The sequence below is a fragment of the Temnothorax longispinosus genome, chromosome 11 (assembly GCF_030848805.1).
Source record: "Temnothorax longispinosus isolate EJ_2023e chromosome 11, Tlon_JGU_v1, whole genome shotgun sequence".
NCBI lineage: Eukaryota > Metazoa > Arthropoda > Insecta > Hymenoptera > Formicidae > Temnothorax > Temnothorax longispinosus.
In genome coordinates, this window is record NC_092368.1 from 392,318 (window position 1) to 414,797 (window position 22,480).

At 39.4% G+C, this 22,480-nt stretch overlaps 2 protein-coding genes and 1 long non-coding RNA gene across 5 annotated transcripts in view; 1 reads left to right on the forward strand and 2 right to left on the reverse strand.

Moving 5' to 3' along the window:
* Nucleotides 1–14,976, reverse strand: part of LOC139821681 (kin of IRRE-like protein 1) — a 347,436-nt gene extending 332,460 nt beyond the window's left edge. For 2 of the 3 annotated variants that reach the window (XM_071792912.1, XM_071792916.1), the window contains exon 1: nt 8,166–10,343. In XM_071792912.1, the coding sequence (XP_071649013.1) occupies nt 8,166–8,253 (88 nt within the window). In that variant the 5' untranslated portion in view covers nt 8,254–10,343. Of the gene's footprint in view, nt 1–8,165; nt 10,344–14,883 lie in introns of those variants that run through there. The other variant, XM_071792913.1, reaches the window with a different exon arrangement.
* A 971-nt stretch (nt 14,977–15,947) lies between these two features.
* LOC139821806 (uncharacterized) lies at nt 15,948–19,334 on the forward strand. The gene is made up of 2 exons (XR_011734340.1): nt 15,948–16,429; nt 19,285–19,334. It is a non-coding gene; the product is annotated as an uncharacterized lncRNA (long non-coding RNA).
* A 689-nt stretch (nt 19,335–20,023) lies between these two features.
* Npc2b (Niemann-Pick type C-2b) lies at nt 20,024–20,706 on the reverse strand (the record flags this gene model as incomplete). The annotated part of the gene is made up of 2 exons (XM_071793871.1): nt 20,024–20,147; nt 20,389–20,706. Coding segments are annotated over 2 exons (402 nt in total), but the record flags the coding sequence as incomplete, so codon positions are not given.
* Between the last annotated feature and the right edge of the window lie 1,774 nt (nt 20,707–22,480).

Here is a 22,480-nt window from a genome sequence, read left to right on the forward strand (position 1 = left end):
TTCCTCTTATTGGAAAATATGTCGGCTACACAGTGAATGATCAAAGGTCGGTAGCTCGTGTAGATGGAGAACGTTGTAGAGCATGAAATAACCGATAACACGTCGAGATGATTCGCGCGATGTACATTAATGTGTCTACCTTATCGTGTCTCTCCGAAACTTTCGTCACGGTCATTAATCATTTAACAGCGCAAATTGAATTCAAAAAAGCCATCAGTAAAGCCACCTTAAATATTTATCTAAATTCATCAATCAGCATAATAGTGTTAAAAATATCGATTTTTTGTTTCAACCATCGGTAGAAGTCAATAAAAGATAATTATGCATAATAGAATAGTAAACGCATCAAGCAAAATTTACGTGAAACACGAAAACTATCGCATACAAAATCTCAGCGTCAACGTTGAAATTAAAATTCTATTTAATCCCACATTCCATTACGATGCAAATGAAAATTCATTGTACCGATAATGATAACAGCGAACGATAAGCTGGACATTAACTTGGTTGACAGTGAATACTCTATATATCACTCACAGTTTAAACGCGAAGCCCACCGAACAAATACACGTCCCAATAATATTAGCAACAAATACAATACATTCAGCGGAAGAGGGCGAGAGGTGCCGAGTGAATTATGTTACGGCCAAACAACAGGGCACCGTGAAAAACGCCCGGACGATAATCCGCTTTGTCCATTATTAATGCCGAACGATCAATTTTGTGTGCTTTTTTTTCGCGCGTATCGCGTAACTGCAGGTCAAATTGCAGCTCTAAAATTTCCTTAACGCGACAGTTTTCCATAGTTTACTTTGATTACAAACGAATAGACGAGTCTCTCCCCAATCCTTTATACACGAAACTTTTTAGTCCAATGGCGGACGTCGATGAAAGTTTCATCCCGAAAATTAACTGGTTGCTCGCGATTAAGCGAAGGAAATCCACTTCTCGATTAGAGTTACGCGAGGAATTATCGTGCCGGCAATGTCACAGCGTGAAATAAACTGCCGCGGGGCGGAGCGTAAAGTTCCTGAAAAGAGCGGAGAGGAAAAACGAAATCGGCGAGATTCTCCCTCGTGCTGGCGCCTACCTTTTTTTGTGCCCCATCGATCCGTATCACAAAGGAAGCGAGGGCAGCCAATGAATCGTGAAGAGCTCCGGGATAAAAATTACGCGGCAATAAAGCGTGATATTAACGCAAGTTGCATGTGCCCCCCGTGAAGAGATCTTACCTCCGAGTCACGTAGTCATAGAAATGAAGACTTCGCGCGTGAAAGGCGACCGCGCGATAATCTCTCGCCGAGAATAAAAGAGTTTCTTTGAAACGTACGTGCCAAGTGCTGGAAACTTCGAGCGAACTTGAAAATACACATAGATATATGTAGTCGCCAAATAAACGCGGGTTATAAAACGATACTAGACCAACATTATGAAATGTTGACAACTAGCTAAGAAATATACGACTCCTATATTCGAATATAACGTTTAAATCGTAATATAAAGCTATGAAACCATCTTTGTGCCTAGCATCTTTAAATCCAAAGTGCGATTTTTAGGAAGAAGCAGAACTAAAGTAAGATAATTAAAATACGTGACTAATGTGACAATATTATTAGCAAATTCGTAGAAGCTTCTATCTACTAATAATATTACCGCATTAGTCACGCACTTTAAATCTCAGTCACGTCAACTAGGTCAGCCATGTCAACTACATCAACACAACATTGATATCAATCAAGCGATCACGTCTAAATGAAGCGGACCTCAATTTTCATCACGTGCGCCTAGCTCACGTAGACCGCGAAATGTACCTAATTTCCCGCGAATGGATTTAATTCTGAAGAGCGGTTTCCAGTAAAAATGCCCTTCAAGGTGGAAAGTTTATTTCGAAATTCCTCTCGGTCGTCTCTACCTCGAAAGTCGGAATCGCAATCGGCCGTGCAGGCACTTCATCGTTCCGCGAAATTGAAAGAAACATCGTAGGCGTCGTATGTGCCGCAACGAGGAAATTAAGAAATGAGATTACCAGAATGGGGTGAACGCGTGAATGGGAGAGCGAACGAGCCGTAGCCAGGAGAGATGCGGCGAGGACACGCGACAAAAGGGTACATCACGCAACGGTGCAGAGAGTGGGTTGAAAGTTGGGAAACGGAAGCGGGAAGGGTAGGACGGTCCGAGAATGCCGGGGTACGGCCGAGAAGTAAGAGAAGAAAGTCGGAAGAACTGCGGGAAGGGAACTGCGGCGGATCGGTTCGTTAAACCACCTCGGAGAAAGAAAACTCAGCGTGTGTATCCCGATACATCGCCTCTCGCGTTTTCCTCCTCGATATCTCAGCAGCAGCAGCAGCAGCAACAGCAGCAGCAGTAGCAACAGCAACAGCAGCAAAAGCAGCAGCACGTGCTAAGGTCCGCGTATCGTATACGCGTGTGTACACGTACGTGTCGTGTGCACATGAAGCGAGACGCCACGCCGCAACGACCGTTCGCATACGAGCCCTGGTCTTTTCTTTGATAGCGAATGAACCCGTTTTCTCTATTTTTAAAGACACGCTCGTCCCTCGTATTTGCTATTTATCGACTACCTCGCTCGTGCCTGCATGCCCGCTTTTCCTATCTGCCCGGCCTGCCTGCCCGTGTTTGCACTTGGAAGAAGTGGAGCAGCTTGCGTCCACGAACACTTTAATCTTTTCTTCTTTATCCGTCCGCACTCTGCCTGCCGCTATATACGCTACATACGATATTGCAAACTGAGTTTTCTCACGAAACGCTACCGGCATCTCGAGATATTTACGGTTAACTGGAATGCACTGGAATGCATAGATTCCAGTTCGATTCGATCGTAGTTGTAATTTTACATTCTTAGAAGCAGAAAACGTGCTTTAGCGTATTTATATTTTTCTCCTATATTATGTTGTCATATTTTTGTGCTATTTTTATCTTAGCCTTGCTTTTGCTTGCAATGTAATCGCGTCCTGACTATGATGCATTTTTTAACATATTTATACGTTTTCTAATCTTAGCGTCAGCAATAAATATAATCACTAAAAATATTAATAAAGTACTTCGATCTTCTAAAGATGCACAATTTATCGAACGTTCGTTTTACACTAACTAATTGTGTTTTACATATAATTTCGATCTACGTTTCAGTTAAATAACGAAAACGTAATCACAATATTGAGCGAAATATAAAAAACAGTGCGTGAATGACACTCGACATACTCAACATCGTTAGTAATTGCTAGCTTTTCAGATATATTTATTATTGAGAGTGGTAGAGAAGAGAGAGCGAGAGAGAAAGGAAAGAGAGAGAGAGAGAGAGAGAGAGAGAGAGAAAGGGAGGGAGGGAGGGAGAGAGAGAAAATGCGATATTCGGCGTTGTATACATTCCTCCATTTTCTATTATTACGGCATGTTATAACCATGTTATAACCATGGCCACCAATAATTATAATAACGAATTCCCACGCCCGATTTGACGCGTTTGCGCCGATGCCTCTTACAACGCAAATACGTCACGACATTCGCTAACGTTGCAAGTTCGGTCTGCTTTACTGTAAGAATTATCGATCATACCCGCCGTAAAACACAAGTATGCAGAAATCACGTAGGTACGGTGAAAAATATAGGGCGCCCGGTAAGTGACTATGTCATAACTATGAATCTTACAAGGTAGCAGACGTTTCTGTAGAGCCACCTCTAACAAGAAATAAGTGAAATTGATTTTACCCAGATCTATCCACAGAACACACACACACATATATATATATAGATACAAAATCTATAGTTGCACGTGCTATACATTGTTGAATCAACTGGAACATATCTAGCTTAATTAATAGCTTTGGTACATTTATTGACTTTTTTCTTTTCCTTTTGTTTTTTATTTATTTGCTTTTTCCCAAACATATCGAAAATATAATCGTGTGTGATTCGCGCGCTTTGAACAACGCCGATAGAGTTTTCACCGCAATATTTCTGCGTGTGCAAATGACACTCGACAAAAGCCACTCTATAACACGTAACGTCACAGTCGATAATTGTTACATTCGAACATGTTTTTGTTATTACGACACGCGCAGCTTGCCCTTCGCAATTTTCAATCGATGTAATTGCGTTAGTGTAAAATCGCCAATTGTCGGATCAATAAATGAAAAGAAAATTTTGTAAAGAAATAAGAAAAAAGGAAAAATTATGTAACATTTCAATAATTTACATGGCAGATACAAGCGGGAAAATGTTTTCTATATAATCCTCTAGACTTTAATTTACGACTTTGCTCGAGAATACGAAGTCTTTAAAGACTTGGTATTTATTGTGTAAATTTCAAAGATTTCTGATTGACAACCTATGGAGATACGTCAATATGTGTAATGTCTAGAAAAACTGATCGATTTGATCACTGATATCAAATATTGATAGACGACCACTTTGTTCGATCGAGGAATTAAAGGCTCTTTAGCTAGCAACTCCGGCGCATTCTTAATCTTTAACGCGCGCCAAGAGAGAAGACGATTTAATCTCACCGTGAGCGCGGAGCGGATTAATAAACGAGCTGAAAGCGTCCATCTGCGGCACCGACACGAAAGCATGAAAACCTGAAGAGACTACGAGACATCCTTCTAAGGCTCTAAACCCGGAGCCAAGAAAGCTTCGGCGTCGTGAAAGTGTCGGCGCCGCGCCGCGCGCCGTCCCGTATCCAGAAACGACGCTGAAGTACTTGCAAAATCGCAGTACGTGTCCGAACTTCCCCCAGCCTCCGACCTCTCCCCCCCCCCCCGAGTCTCACTTGTCCAACCCCGTAAGTTTCCCAAACTTGGTGGCGTAGCCTCGCCTATTATAACGACCAAGTTCCAGTCTGTCCGGACCCATCCGTCCACGCACACCAGCGTGATGTCCTTTAATATATTCCCGTGTAACGTGTCACCGGCTATGTCCATGTACACGCTCGGCTTGTGTCCGTACGCGTGTTTCCGGCCCTACGTCCTTTAAACTCAGGTCTGTTCCTGTCATAAGACGACGCGGCGCTATCGATCGATGCTAACCGAAAAGCGATACGAGGATGCAAACGAACGGCCAACAAAGACAGACAGAGACTCCTTTGAAGACTTTGATAATTGGACATTTCTGTATAGAAACGAGTTACATCTCACCATTATTATTATTATTATTAACTCTAATAAAGCATTCCATGGTAAAAAAAGAAAATAATTTCTCTCTTGAGTTCGCTTCAATTTTTATATTAAATTATTTAGTAGAAAGAGAAAGAGAGAGATTTAATTGTGCATAGTTGAACTCATTAAGTCAATAAACGGAGTTTAAATCGTTAGAAAAATATACCAATTATCTATTTTCCACTTAGAAGGAAAATCTAAAAACATTATCGACGATATGAGTTCCGAACGTGAGGCGTTACGCAATCGGGTACGCGGAAGTAAATGCGAACGCGTAAGGCAAAATCCAATCAAATCCCTTACCGCCGGAAATACGGATAAGCGACTCGGGTCTTCGTCAATCTCTTGTGATCAACGGAACGGAATCTCTAGACCTTTCTGCCTGATTGACAAGGGCAGAATATCTTTGCGCCTGAATCGCAGCGCCTTAATCGAATTCCCGTCGGTGCTCAGTGAACTTGTTTAGTATCGGGAACCGGAGACAATTGGCCAGAGTAAATGTCGAAGTTGTACGAATAATGTACTTGCGACGCGAATACGCGCGCAAGGAAAAAAATGTGAAGAGATAAGAAGATTTCCATGCAAATTGCCAGCGCGTCGTTATTAAAAAATTCCTTTATCCTCGCCAGGAGTCGTGACTGAAATATTATTTGATTTATCTTTTTCTTAAAATATACATTCCGTTCTCGATGGGAAATTAATTTTCGCGTAACTTGCCTCGATGTTGAAATGATGATGCAAAATTCGTGGACACAAGTTATGCAACCGAAAATACCGGTCAAAGACGGAAATTTAGACGGGGATTAACGAGATCCTCGGAGCTTTTCGCACGAGAGTTCTACGCTGTTAACGATATTGCTGCTTCCATCGTCTCGTATTCAAAATACGCGACAAAATCAATATCGGAATAAGTCAAAGAAATCTTACATATTCGCGAAATTTGATTACGCGTTCGCGTGTTCGTAGCTTTACACTGGTGGCGCCAAGTATAAGTGGTACTTATGAAAAATGCAAGCCGTGCGCTATGCTATGCAATGACTTTGAGATAGTTTGAACTAGTTTGCAGTGGTGTACGGTGTCGACAGTTTATAGTTAAATGAACGAACGTCATTGAGCTACTTGAGGAAAGAAATGTACGATCAACCGCGGTCAGCAAATATAAAAAGCATTGAAGGTTATTCTTTAAATAACATGGAGTACATACTATCGGAAAATCATTAATTTAAATCCACTTATAAAATTATCTACCATATCTCGTTGAAAAATATGTCGACGTGACTCTTAATTTCAAGTCAGTTTGTACAAATATGTGCCAGGAATATGTCATTACAAATTTTTAAAGTCTCTCGAAATCTTAAATTATAGAAGCGGAAAAAGAAGCTTGCGACACACACATGCACACACAGACACATGTACATATACATCTAGCGAATTTCTGCTTGGCATTTAACATTTCGTTTTCCTTTTCACCGCACCAAGGAATTGCGATTGTGTCTGTGTGTCCGAGAAAGGTTGGAACACGAGCGATATAATAAGGTCAGAGGTTTCCACTACGTTACTTATGTCATCTGAACACGAGCGTAACTGCCTAAAGGTTTCATAAAAATAATTGGACGCTCAATGGAACGAGAGAAGACGTCCAAAGAAATGATGCAACGAATTTAACCGACGTAAGTTCTTGATACGTTTCCGCAATATTCTGTATCAATAAAGTGATATCCTCTCATACCATCGACCGACAAAGAACCGCGGATATTTCTCGGTGGCTTCTTATTCCGCACGTAATCATTCACTATGGATTTGCGGAAATGTCTACCGCATGAATCGCGTGGTATCATAAATTCTACCGCGGCTCTGCGTGGCAGTATTCAATTTTATAATTTTAATGTTATGCGCGCATTATGTTATTTTATGATCTCGTAGTTACACAATGAATTAATTTCCTCGAGCAAAATATGAATTAACTTTGACCATTTTACACTATTAAACCATAGAATTGTAAAAACTGCTAAAAATATATAAAAGTTTATATGTAAAACTGCAATCGCGAATACTTTTATGAAATTATCAGATTTAAAAGTTTTTAAAGCAATTATTTTTAAAGCTTATGATTGCGCGAGCTATTTTATAGCTTCGATAAATGTGATTCTATGATTGTAAATACACAAATTACAATTATCTATATCTTCTTTTTTTACATATGAAAGGGAAGGAAAATTGGATCTGATTCTGGCTAGTCAGAATTAACGATTCCATTCGGAAAAAAAGAAAGAAAAAGCGAATAGGGATCATCGATGCCGGAAAGCGATCGGGCGCTTGTTTTTCATTGGTCCTGACAAAAATATATTTTGCCTCTCTGGTTCTCGTTGCGACATTCTCTATCATGAGAGTCAGACAAAAATAAAATTGGAGCTTGCCGATGTATCGGTATAAAGTTTGGCTTTGTCTGATATTTTCTACCGAACGGGACGAATGCGCGGCATAGAAACGACGCAGAAGTATAACTCCCAGTTTGTGCTTTATAGAAACAGACAAGAATATAGGAGATTCGTAAAAATGTAAAAATATGAAGATATGTTTTTCTTAAATATTGTTTCAAATACAATTATTAAAAGCATTGAGTTTCCAATAAATGGCACATAACGAACGTTAATAAAACGCTCGGATAAATCAAGAACGATTTTTGTGAGATTGCCATTTATTTTGCATCGTAGAACATATTCCAAGTTAAATATTAACTTCGATCGATACAAAAACGGGACAATTTATTGCGTTAATATTTCATATTTTACATCTGTCGTCGTACGCGAAATTAGCGGAACGGATCAACTCGTTATACGAAGTAAGTAAAAAGGTAACGGTAGAGGAGGCTACTAGGAGTGCAACGCTAATAATAACGCGCGGTCGTGATCTTGTCGTGTGTTCGTTCAAACGCAACTACTACCGTATTGACGGGACGTATAAGAGGACGTACGCGCAACACCGACATACCCGATTTCTCGTCGACGGTGGTACCGCTCCCAGCAACATACGAGGCAGCCTTCATTAGTCCGAGGAACAACAGCACTACACTCCACATGTTCTCTTGTTATTCCGCGCAAATCCTGGTGACGGAAAAGATTACGATGTAACAATGCCGTGTGCGGGGATACGCACTCTCTCCCTCTCTCCTCTCCGATCCAGCACAACCGATCTGCGGTCAACTCGTCTACGAGCCGACTGTGTTCGCGTCCTGCTACCCACGTTAAGTCATCATTTCAATAGTCATGGAATCACTCGCGGGCATTTACGCCACGATCATCAGCTCGACCGGCACCATCCCCTTCTCGTCCGAGTTGGAGTCATAAGAGGCGATCTGTACTCGCGACTGGCGATTACCACTAACGTTCACGACTAGCTTCGCTCACTCGCGCGTTTCTTTAAATTTCTACGAAAGACACGCAGCGACGAAATGTCAACACAGATAGCCGATAATAAATGTTTTCTTTCGATCCACTTAAAAGGCGCATCCCCCGTCGCCTACTCTGTCAAATATCCCGGCTCCGACGCGCGGTCGCCAATCTACCAGCAATAAAGCGCTTTTGGTACCACCGCGGCACCGCTGCTGTGCGTCCTGTTTTCGTCTCTAATTAAACATTAATTAAAACACCCGCGGCACCCGCGCATTCTCTGGCCGTGCACCGCTTCTTTTTTATCCTCCCTTCTCTCTCTCGCCTCTGTCCTTCCTTCCTCCCTCGATTCCCGTTTCACCACTGTTCGTTCGTTATTAAAGCGCGGTACGAGCGCGGTAATCTCCGAGACGGTGGAAAATCTCTTGCACTTCCGGTCTATCCAGGCGCCGCCACCGCCGATAACCCGAAACGTTCACCATGGTACCAGAGATCCCCAATGGTGTTGGAATGATTCGAGGAACAGTTCACCACGTCGTTGTCGAAAGAACGAGGAGCTAGGGAAGATATAGAGAACGTTCTCCACCGATCCGCCAAAGACGGATGATTTTTCAAACCCGAGCAACAAACAGTGAATTAGTTGATATAAACGTAGTTGCGATCAAACAGTCTCCAGATTTATAATGCTAAATTGTCCATTATGTAGATATTATCGCGTCTCCAAGTTTTACTTTCATTTGCGTTACGGAACACGACACTGTTTTTCCGCAATAACGATCCCGGCTCCCGGCTCTTATCCACCCAGGCTAATTACAAAATCGACACGATCTTATGTCTGATCACTTCGTGTCCAGCCACAATTAGAAGTACGTCGTACGATCTTCGCGCTGGATAAACGCTTATCGTTTCAAGAATGTGCGAAGATGATTTATTTAAACGTTAACAATAACTCTGACGAGATTAAAGACATTCAAGGTTCACTTGGACAATTCTGGCTCACCGAACACGAGTTTGTCGATGGCGAACTATCGCAATATGTATATAAAAACCGAAGGACTGCGGAGATGTTCAATCACGTCGGACCACCACAGATTTGGGGGTTTTCCTGGAATCGGTCCAAGTAACGACCTAGGGGACGCAAAGGCCTGCAATCACGTTGGGGCAGCAATAATTGCGAACCACCTGGAATCGATTCGAGAGAGGATTGAAGAAACCGACGAATCCGATCACACAGTCATCGTAGAATTTTTTTTATCGATCAGAGATCGTCCAAAACGTGGAACACCAAACCAGAGAATCTTGTGACAATTTTCATTCATCCCTTTGCAATAAATCATTTCGTCGCTCGCATCCAGTACATTACAGCTCGCACATACGTCAAAAGATTAAAACCACATTAGGGAAATGAATATGCCTGTCCGTCGATGAAAATTCTGCGAACGCGTCCGTTGCAATGAACTTCGTTTAACACGGAAAGAAGAAAAGAAAATGTGAATTATTGCCTTTTTCACCCTATTCCTGTTTACATCCGTTTCACGGAGTCTGACATGTGCGAGTCGCGCGTCAAATTCGACAAGGTCCCACGCGTGTCGTCCGCGACGTCGCTGAGAAAACTTTGCAACACGTCGCGCACGTGTGATTTTCGGAGCTGCCGTCGGTTATCCCTTTCCCGGATTATCCCTCGATTATTTGCAAGTGGCACGAAGAGACGCGCGACAGCCACCCCTCGCGACGCAACGTAACACGCCACTGGGAACACGTGGTTCTCGACCGACGGCGGACGGCACACTGACGGAAAAGACGAGCAAACGGCGCCGCGACGGACGCGCAGCCTGCAAAGCCTCCGAGGAGGTGGTGGTGGTGGTGGAGGTGGCGGTGGCGGTGGCGGTGACGGAGGAAGAGCGGAGGGCGCGGTAAAAGGGGTTTTCGGACTCGTGCACCACCACCGCCGCCACCGGGGAGGATACTAGGGCAGAAAGGGATGTCTGTTTCTATATCTAAAGATGCGCGTACTCGAATAATGCACGTTGCTCGAGAGGGTGAAAGGGAGAATACATACGCGTGCTCCTCAACACCCCGTCGGCGTCGCGTCGACCACCTTCTACCCCGCGAAACAGAACGATATGCGAGCGCGAAGTGGCCCGATAGCATCGATAAACGTTTACCCGGGGGTTAGCCGAAAGCCCTGCAAACGGATATTTTATTCCAAACGAGAAACGAGATAAAGTAATACGTGATGTCGTTTGATCCACTTGTTTATATATACGTGTATGATTAATTAATCATTCATCGATTGCGATCGATATGAACGCACCGATCAGAAGATACAAAATGCATGTTTATTCGCCAAAATCTGAGACGCGCTCTCGCACGGAGAAGGTAAATTTAATAGACAAATAATTACTATTAATGTGAATTTGTGCTCACTGATAATTGGGTGTGCTTATACGTAACACAGTGAATCTGTATCTCTCGAGGGGATAAAGATATCCCCGTTTCGGTATCTAACAAGAATATGTACTATTGAACATCGGTGAACGCGAAAGAGATATATAGACCAATATAATGATTTGCCTATATAGTTACGTATACGCGAAAGCACGCGACTATAGATAATAAAAATAAACCAGAAAAAGCATGAGAGGGGACACCTGCTTATTTATTGTGTGAAGCGGCGCGACGCAAAAATAAATGGTTTAAATTATAGTTGTAAAATAACGGCCAACGCGTAAATTAGGCGGGTCGCTGAAACTGTTACGATACCCATGTAATTAGCCGCGCCGTAATATTTGCATATTACTCGGAACTTCTGCACCCGCGGAATGCGACGTACATACATACGTTACTACTGTGCGATACAAAAGGTCAAAAGCGAGCACCGATACACGCGCGATATATTTTACAAAATACCAAACTATATAAATGCACAGCTACAAATCACATAATTTTGATATTGAGTTTCGACTAATTACGCTATGAGCAGTTGAGCAGTGCACGGATGGGTTAGATTGGTGAAAAGATTATTTGGAAATAAAAAAGATATTTTAAATACTGTGGGAAAGAAAATCTTATAATGAAATATCTCTAATAATTTGCAATTGATTTTTGAATTTTATAATTATAATATGCAATCGACATCTATACATTTTAATACTTTCATAATGTGATAAAACTAGACTCTATCGATATTTCTTTTTTTTTTTTTTACTTTCTTCTTTTATTCAATATATCCAGTTCATCTCGGATGTATTCAGTTTTTATTTATCCAAGATATTGGTTAAATACAATTATTTTAATCAATATTGCTATTTTTGTTTTGACTAAAAATAAATTAAATAGGTCGCGTAATACGACATTTCCTTCATGTTTAAAGTTTTGATTCAGTTTGTGATATTTTCTTGTCACAAATATTTGCATTAAATTTACCGAAGGAATCAATAACAAAACATGTCAAACTGCATACTGCATATTGCACCACGGCAAACAGTACACCCACATCATAACATTGTAATAATAACATTAATAACTGTCCGATTCTCGACGATCTTGATCTTGTAATATTGATTTCCCGATCCCCGGAAGAAATCTCGCTCACGCCAACGAGGTATTCTCGCGTACACGCGGACGTTGGAATAATAATTTAAAACGATTCGCAATAAGACAGCGGCCAATTTTCGCGTTGAACGTTAAATCTGGGAGGAGTCCAGGCCATTCCGCTCGGCGCTCGGCACGAAGGTAGCTCTTGATAGTCGGGTTAAGATGCTTGCGCGTACTCGCTCGTCCGTGCACGAGTGCTTGCTTTCGGTTCAATGTCGAAGACGGTTTATAGTGGTTTAAGAGGACTAGAAGTCGGTGGCGCGGTTGGGGGCTGGGCGACGTTGGATGGGAAGGTGGAGGAACAGATCGAGATAGGGTGAGAGACCTCGAGGCGAAAGAGGCGGATGAGGAAGCAGATGCTCCCCAACCGGTGTCACGGATCATGGTCATCTTGAAAGCTCCTGAAAGGCAGGAATGCCCCGCGCGTCCTCTGAAAGCTATCTCTCCGAGGAGGGAACGACTCACTCCTCTCGCGTCGAGGTCGCGTGGGCTCGTCTCTCGCACAGATATATGCGTGTGTATGTGTGTGCACGTGCGTATGTGTGCCGCGAATAGTGTGTAAATATGTAGAGGGCTCCCTCCCGAGGACGAAAAATGGCAGGTACTTTGCGGACGACGGTTTCATCCGGGGCTCGTTAACTCGTTTACTCGTGTCAACCTTCGCTTTCACGTTTTTCGCGCGTACATCCCTTCATCGACACCTCTTTTTATTCACCTTTTATAGTTTGCCAATCTGACCAGTTAGTTGACGTAGAAACGATAAATTTCAGAAAAAAAAAACGTTAACGCTAGAATGACGAGATGACAAAAAGTCAATATTTTGAAAAATAATTATCTCACTCTTTGAATAGTTAGATAAGTTTCCATTTTCTTTTTGGCGTCTAAATTATGCAAAAAAGAGAAAACTCTTCTGAGAATCGCCTATGTAATTTTAAATGATTCACATATTACCAAAATTGTGCATCAAAAGTTCATAAAACCCATGGTAAACGATCTTGGTTCGTTACTCTGGCGTGCAATATATATTTCCGTTATTTTTGCATAAATCACATTTAATTACCGCGGGGCATGAGATTTCGTGACATCGAGAGAGGCACGAACTCCGCCGCGAGCGGTTATCGTCTCGTGTTCGCGTCGATCACATCGTGGAACACGGCAGACCACTCGATATGACCCGACACGGGAACAATATTTCGTGGAAAATAATATAATATACCATTGTTACTATGTTATGACGCTAAAGATCGCGCGAGCTTATTAAATGCCGCAGCGATCGGAAGGACCCGAACGCGACACGCATACATCGAACGACTTTGTTCACGCGAAAATGTACGTGAATTTTCATGATCCCCTCTTCCCCCACCCGAGAAATTTTTACGATTGACGGTAATTCAAATAGTTTTTTGTAACACGGGTTCAAATCTCGGAATATTTTTCTGTTTAAAAAGTTCGAATCGGCGGCTTTGCGACACTTATAATTTTCATTCGATCTTAAATAGACTGCCGCGAGAGAAGTGATTTTTTTTAAGTTGGTTCTCTGTTACGTAACTTCGTAAGAGCTGTCAGACTTTACTGATATTTAATTTTAGCAGAGAGTTAGACGTCATAATGCGGTATGAAACACTGAAAAGTTTGTCGAATGAATGTGCTTTAGCTCTGAAATATACCATATAATAATGGCTCTCGCTCTAAACAGAATACAATACGTGAATAATACAAATAAAATGTTACGGAACAAAAATCGTGCCGGCGAACTACCAGCTGCTGTAATTGAAGCAGCAATAAATGTAAAGAGAAATATTTGGTATATTTAATAATCCATTATTTAGTAAAATCCTTTACAATTATATAAAGCAGTTCCAATAAAATGGAATCGTTAGTGAAACTGGTTCATTAACGCATCTGTCCCTGATCCAATTAAGGAATTATTGAATATTGAACGTTAAAGTGTTTTACCGAAATCACACGCACACGCACACAAAATAGGCGTGTTATATATTATACAGCATTTGACAATTGTCGCACAAGGTTGCCGTATATAAATTAACTTCTGATCGTAAAATTAATTTATGCAACGTAAATTAGGTATTGACAAACGTGCTGCTATAATACTAATATACATTAATTAATGTAAATCGAATAGTTCATTTACTATTTTATATATAAACGTCGAATAATTGATCGTATAAATCGCATTCACGTCTTTCGATTTCGGGTATATGTGCACATGCACATGCGAACATGTGCATTATTTGTAATTAACTACGCCATACAGTATAATAAGTACATTAATTAATATTTAAAACGAATAGTATGTAAACAGGAAATAATTCAGTAAATTTATATCAGTCTGTATTTACTTTCATACTTAAATAATTGATACGGAGTACGGAAATAACCGACTCGACGTAACTTGATTATATGCAACATTTCTCATGCAAATATTAATTATTGACTTTTGATTTGTTGGAAAAAAGTAGTATCGACGAGAATGCGAGAAGAGTGAAAAATTGTGACGCTTTACTGATTTGGTGACAGGGAGAGAGACCTGGAGTGCCGTGGGCACCGCATATTTCACAAATTTCATGAAATAACGAATGAATAAAAGATCAATCCTTTTTCTCTCCCGCTATTTAATTATATACGGTGTTTATCAAAGCGCAATCACGTGTGGTGATCAATCAATTAATAATTACGCAGGTACCATAAATAAATTTACTTACCGGCCGTTGTGCTCGCGTTACCTCTTTCTCTTTCTCGACTCCTGAAGTCAGCCACGGGGATTCTGTTGCTTTTCCGTTGCTGCATCTTATTGTAAGTTCCTTTCATCTACAATCGTAAAACAAGAAGATATTAATTCATTATATTTTTTATGTATAACGAGTAAAGCACTGCACTTAACAATTCGTACATCTACAATTCGTGTCAGAATTTAGAATAGACGTTTGTTTTTAATTTTATGTACGGTACAAAAAAGCATTTGAGAAATCAGGATGCGCGCATATATAAAATATATGTTAAAACATTTATATTAAAATACACGACATATATAAAATCATATATAAAATTCTAAAATTATAAAACATAGATTTAATGGTAGTAGAAAATTACAAATTCCAGAATTGTAAAGTGTAAATTTAATAGAAAATTATAAACGAGTACATAAATTTAATAACACAAAAATAGATATATAAAATTTAAAAAATTATAAATTAAATTAAAAATAATGTAAAATATAAATTAAATTAAAATGTAATGTAAATTATAAATTAAAAAAGACAGAATTTTGCACTCTAAAATCCAATGCAGGTTATATATAGATCGCCTAAAGTGGGATCGCTTAACGAGAGAATTGAATAGATCAATGCGAAAATGCGATTATAATTTACCTTCGATTAAACGAGCACAATAACGGAGTAACACGGTCGTGGAGTCAAATATGGCGAACACACTGACGCGACGCGACGCGACGTACAACGCGTCGACGGCGACGATACGTTTCGAATTGCCGAATACGCGGCCGGTAGCTATCGGTTGCTCGATCAGCTCGATCAGCTCGATCAGCTCGATCACTTTATGCGCGCGACTAATAAGCGAATTAAAAAGACGTGACGAACGAATTTCACCGTTTCGGAAACGAGCAGCGTTCGCGCGTCTGCATGTAGTAAACCGCGAATCGCGGCATCGTAAACTCAAACGAGCCGAACGTTATCGCCGCACCTTGCTCGAGCCCGACTCCGGCAATCCGGCGTTTGGCGTTTGGCATTCGGCGTTCGCTTCAGCCCGTACGCGAGATCACTCGGCCGACGCGGATTACGACCGCGAATACCGCGACTAACTGCGATCGCGCATAATAATCGACGCACCTCGACGCCAATAATCGTCCAGCGCTTGATGATTGACGGCGATCGACCAGATACGTTCGCACAGAACTCACTTTCGGCAGCCGCAGCCGTTGCGAGTGTTGCAACGCGAGAAACAGCGCGAGAAGACTGGAGAAGATTACTCGTAATGCTATGAAACTGGCGCGGAACAGCGCGAGACAAAGATGGCGGCTCGGCTTTAACGGAGTGGCGTCAAGAAGGACAGATGGCGGCACGCGGTTAGACGAGCGTCTGGAATCAGTGTGGAATCCTTGTGGTTGTGAATGGAAATTTGTAAAATCTCGCAGAGTGACGAGTGACGCCTGTGACGCGGAGGTTATATGAGGTAACCGGGTACCCGGCGCACCCCGCGGATCTGCACGATCGTGTGGACTTGGCGTGGAAGGTAAATACCTATAAACAGCTTATAAGAACGTTTGCATGTACATACACGCACTGACAGCCGGCAGCAGGAATGTCGCACGGCAATCACGGCATATACGTGTGTAGCCACACGCATACATAATCGTCCGATTTGCGCTAAAGATGCAAAATCGGAGTATCACATACGTATACCTAGCGGCCGCGAGACATTCCTGCCGGTGTGCGTACATATGCACATATTTGCATGTTACATACGCCTGTACATATACAAACATTTAAGGAAAAGAGCAGGAAGCGAAAGTGAGGTTGCGAAAAGTAAGAATAAGACTGAAATAAATAGATATACAATAGGTGCTTTTCATTTACGTAAAAAAAAAACTCAGCTAAGTCTCACTTGTGACGTCGTTCTATCCTTTTTGGGAATTAATGAATAATAATAAAGACAGAATAACATCACAAGTGAGACGTATCTGAGTTTTGATGTAAATGGAAAGCAACTAATATATATATGCAATATCTTTGATAAAGCAAACTATCAGCGAAGCTCATTTTGATATTCTTTAATTAGAAATCTTATCCGGACGATTTGGAGAAATCAATTTAAGATTATTCGAATTGGCTGATGGTTGAAAGTTGAAAATGGCTTGTCGAGTCTGAAACATTATATATTGCGTGAACAGAAATAATCGCGTAATTATACGTTGAAATATCGTCGTCCGTATATTAATGCGAGATTAATTATTTATTAATATGTAATATTGTTTAATATAGCGTCATTTAATTGTCGCCAATCAATTTAATATTTTACTCGGCGTATATATACGGGGCGCAGCTATAATGCGCGCGATGTATAATTAACGCTTCGTCGATACGAAATCTGTTGTCGCTACCGGCCTCGGTTGTAGTAATTATCGCAACGCGAACATAAAATTCCGAGATGCCGAGCCGCGCTTTGCTAATAGCGAACACTGTTATTCCCAGCTATTTAATGTCCTCAAAGCATCCTAATGCATATATTATTCATTACAGGTGGAATCATTACAGGTGGAATTTTTTAATCTTCACCGGAGACAACATTAACATTTGTTCTCGTGAGGCGCGAGTCGCGACCCTTCATTGATTTACGCGTGTTTCTCAAAGATTTCGTATAAATCATATAACCGAAAGTACAGCGAGTGACGTAGAACCGCAACCAAGAAGCTGGCGAATTTGAATTGTTAATGACTTTCCGTGAATCGTAACGACGACTTGTCGGTGGAAATCTCAGATCGCCGTCGAGTCGGTTCGCGAATGTTTAGACGAATGCAGACGGCTTGAGAATATCCCGAGGCAACGCATGGTGAACTTTACTCGGCGCCTGATACAAATTTTCCTGGGGATGATAATAGAGACTATTAATCGTCGCAAACACGAAAACCTAAATTCGTATTGTACTATTGTGTTATTTATGTTTTGATTGTGTTTCAATTAAAAAACTGCCATTTTACACTAATTATTTTATTAATTTTCTTACTAAATTATATAAAAAGCTGGCAAAATATAGGAGAAAAATGGCTGAATGCCAATTGGCCCGTATTGTCTATCAAATCATCGAATATCTATTATAATTACGTTGCATCCGCTCTTTCGAAAGAAACAAAGACCGAAATAAATTATTAATATATTTAATATTTGTTATATTTAATCATTAATATATTAATGCTATGTCGATAATTATATACAACGTGTCAATTTCAAACTTTCACTGTCTGCTATTATTTCTTAACATCTCGGCATTGTTTCAAACAGTCGCATAACGCTAATTAACAATGTGCCATTCGGAACGCGACAAGCGAATTAATCTCGTCGATCTTGCGAACGGTCCAATATCGTAATTAAAGAGTTAACCGTCTCTGTATCTATAATTATTACTCGACATCCCCGCCGATTGAAATGCGATGATAGCATCAGCGCGGTGCTGCGGGCTACCAAACATTAAACGTATACGTTTATAAATTTGCCGTCGAGATTATACCGGTGAAAAACGCCGGTGATACGCGCGATAAACTATAAGGGAAACGTCACGGCTGCGTGATAGGTGGATTTATTGCGTTCGTGCGGATAATTACTTTTTAATATATTCTTTTCATTATATTGCTAAAAAAAAACATTCGCAGACTCTACGGACGAAGTATATGTTTCAATCGCAAAAAAGTGTTATTGCTTTTCGAACACGCTCATTAATTTCTTCGGAATAAATCTCATAAATCTCTTTCATCCATGTAAACCTAGCTGCTTTACAGGGAAAGCGCGTCGAATTTTTTTTCTTCGTCGTTTCATGGATTTTCACAAAGGCTGTATACACACATATTCCGGGGAATGACTCTCTGTCGAGTTATATGCTTCATTTGCAAGTTGCCCTTTTTTTCATTTATCGACATTTTTTAATATTCATATGTGTAAATTTCTCGCCTCGCCTCCTACCTATGGGGCTTGATTATACGCCCCATGAATACTTTTCGATCGACCGTTGGTAACATCGCAATAATGGACATGCATCAACTCAGATTTAACCGTACGAAATACGAATTGAATACACATTATACGTTATACATTATGCAATAATACAAATTCAACGCGCGTACGATGAATATTATATTAATTACAATAATTGTGAAATATTACTTAATAGACACATTGTGTGAAATAAATGCCGCGAAGGAAAGAACGTACGCATCTTCAAGATAACAGCTTTACATGAAATAGAAAGATTCATTTCTTATGTGTTGTTGAATAAATTGTACGTAAATCGTCCAAAGCGACTTAAAAATATTATTTTTAGTAATAAGACAGTAGAAAAGCATTGCAATTACTTATAGAATTGTTATATGTATACAGATGACGTGTAACAAACCTGACGCGAATAGATTGCACTTCCGGCGTAGAGATGAAGACACGAAATATATGAAGAGATTTGGAGCGATTCTGAACACACAGAAGCGGATTGTCGAAATGAAAATCTGAATTCTAAGATATTGAACTTGGGCCGTTACATTCACATGTTTCACGAAGCCTGCATTATTACAATGTTATCGACGATCGGCCATATCAAAGGTAAAATATCCAAAATATAATTTATTTATGTTGTTGCTTATAATACGATAAATACATCTAAAATACTATAATATTTATAATTACTTATTACTATTTAATCATTAGTGGAAGTTACTCATTATAAATTATAATCTACATGACTAATCACTCACTCATAGACTTTAATTATTTAACAATTGTCAATTATAAATATAGTTAAAAAATTTAATACTGTTAACAATTACTTCAGTAAACCCTCTGTATTCATTGATAATAATTTGTTTAAAATGTCTGTATTAATCTCTGGCACAGTAATTTTATCTCTAAAAACAAAAATTCAATTGGAGCTTAATGCGAGAAAATGGATAAAATAAATGAAACAAAATCTTGATTAAAAGTAGAAAGTTATTTTTTTTTTAAGTATCTTATACATTCATGTATCATAATATGGCATACGTTGCATTGTAAGGATTATTTGAATGCACATTCTCTATCGGCCAATTAAATTATATAAGCTCAGAACTACATCGACTACACACATTGTGACTTTTAATTATAATATACCGAAGTCAGCGCGAAGCAGTTCATTTCGTAATCTTCGCTGGTACCTCGAAGCATATAACTCTGTCATTTCCTTGTCGCAGTGCGTAACGTACGGTTAGTGGAACCTGTAAACAAAAGTTATGATAAACATTTATTGCAAGAGGTTGAAATCAACTAGTTACGAAAGAAGCAAATTGCACATAACTACAAGAAGAAGCCTTGGCTTCTTGCTTGCCAACTGGTTTTTATAATAATATATTTAATTTGTTAATTATATATATATATATATATATATATATATATATATATAAACACGCGATTATATATAAGTCTTCTCTTAAACTCTCAAAAACTTCGAAAAATTACCCTGGGATATATCGACAGCACAGGGAAACTGTTTCTGTATATATATTGTACGCCTTTCTTCAAGGGACAACCAGCTTTGCTACCATCGGCGTTGAAAATATTATCGCAGGCATTTGTTCCGTCGACTCCCACGAAGGGCAAGGGTACATTAAAAAGAATTGCGTGCACATCATTAGTCAAGGTCTGAATATCTTCGTTAGGCGAGAGTTTGATTTCTATGACGGCATCCGTTCCCTGTTTCAACAAACATTCAGGTTTATCGCAGCCGGATACGCTGATCTGCGTGGCATCCTCGAACGGGGTTTCTGAAATCAGAAATTATAAATCGTAAACGAATCGTGAGTGTAATTTATGCCCGCTGTATTTTTACATAGCTCGATTTCGATTACGTAAGGTCGAAAATACATTAATCAGACCGTATTACTTTATTCACAAAAGGCACTATAATTTGATACTAAAGTAGTATTCCACGCACTTTTTGTCCAAAGAATACGCATATACATATATTATACATTTGAGTAAAAAAAAGCAGAGGCTAAATAATAACAAAAATTTCACAACTTGAATGTTGATCGCCTTGAGATATTTCATCTTCTTCAGCGAGACTCAATGTCGTTGCGGTGTCCGAGAATGTGAAGTAAGAGAAAGTAATGGCTTGGATATGAGTCGTACAATTATCGTGCTAATAGATTTAATTAACAATTAACGATTAATTCTAGAAATTTTTTTAAAAATTTATCGGAAATTTTTATCATATTGGTTAATTGGTAGCAATTTTTATTAGAGCACTGTATTAATAATATAATCTCATAAAAAGTAGAGAATTAAATTAACCAGTTAATCGACATTAATAATAAGTAGTTCTCCTCAAGTCTTTGATTTGAAAAGTGTGAGAAGGAAAATGTAAGTTTATCCACGTTGAAAGGTAATGATATGTTTGCTTTTCATGATTATGCTTGTATCCATAACCGAAGGTCATTGCTAAAACGATTATACAGCAGGTCAGCAAGATATCTTAGATAATAAAACAAATGTAAATTGAATACTCACACATAATGTACCTGCGTCATTAAAATTTTTTCATGCAGTCTCTATAAATACGATCTATTTGTGGATGTGAATTTTTTATCACGTAACAATTTAAATAAAAGGACGTAATAAACTGTTTTTTGTTGAACGGAAAGAAATATTTCAGTTAAAAACATTATTTGATAAAATATATATTTTACTAAACGTACGTGCGTTATGAAAGTGTTATCAAAGCAAAGTATACGATATGCATATAATGTCACATTTATTGTCAGTTGCGTAATATCTTTTAACTCTAACATGAGAAACTACAGTTACAATTCTAACGGTATTCACAAATCAGTCCGTTAATATGTTCTTTCCTGCTAGTTTCCGTCGCTTCGTTTCGAACACATCAACAAACAGACTTTACTCGAAAACTTATACGATCTCAAATATTTATGTGGTCTAACCGACGGGAAGCTTCTAATTTGACATTGAAATTCTAACGCGGTAAAGCATGTCGGTCGTAAATTAACGTTCAAGTTAGTATGATGCTCATCACTTTCACTACGTGTCAATTATGTTTCTCGTAACGTAATTATATTGGTATTAATAACAATATACTACAGCTCGTTCAAAACTTTGTTGATTTACATCTCCAATAATTAGCAATCATTAAGCGTATCGTGCAATAATAACATTAATAACATTACGAGAACACACTAACAAAAGTATAGCCTCTGCTATGAGCATGAGAAACAATCTTTGATATAATCACGCGATTGAATAAATCACGCGATACTTATTTTGCGTCATAATTTTTTTATTTATCGATAACTTTATTGCCTGATCTTTAAAGAAAAAATTCTATTTGAACAATTTGTCATAAGATTACGGATGATATATTCATGCCGAAAGATACTCGATGTCGATGCTTGAAAAAATTTAACAAGAGGAAATTAATACATCCGACAGTAGCATACAGTATGTCGGAGAAAGAATTTCAGATATCGAAAATCGTGTCGCGACAGTTCCTCATTTATATTTATAGAATGTTCTAAAATATTTCATCAAATTTTGC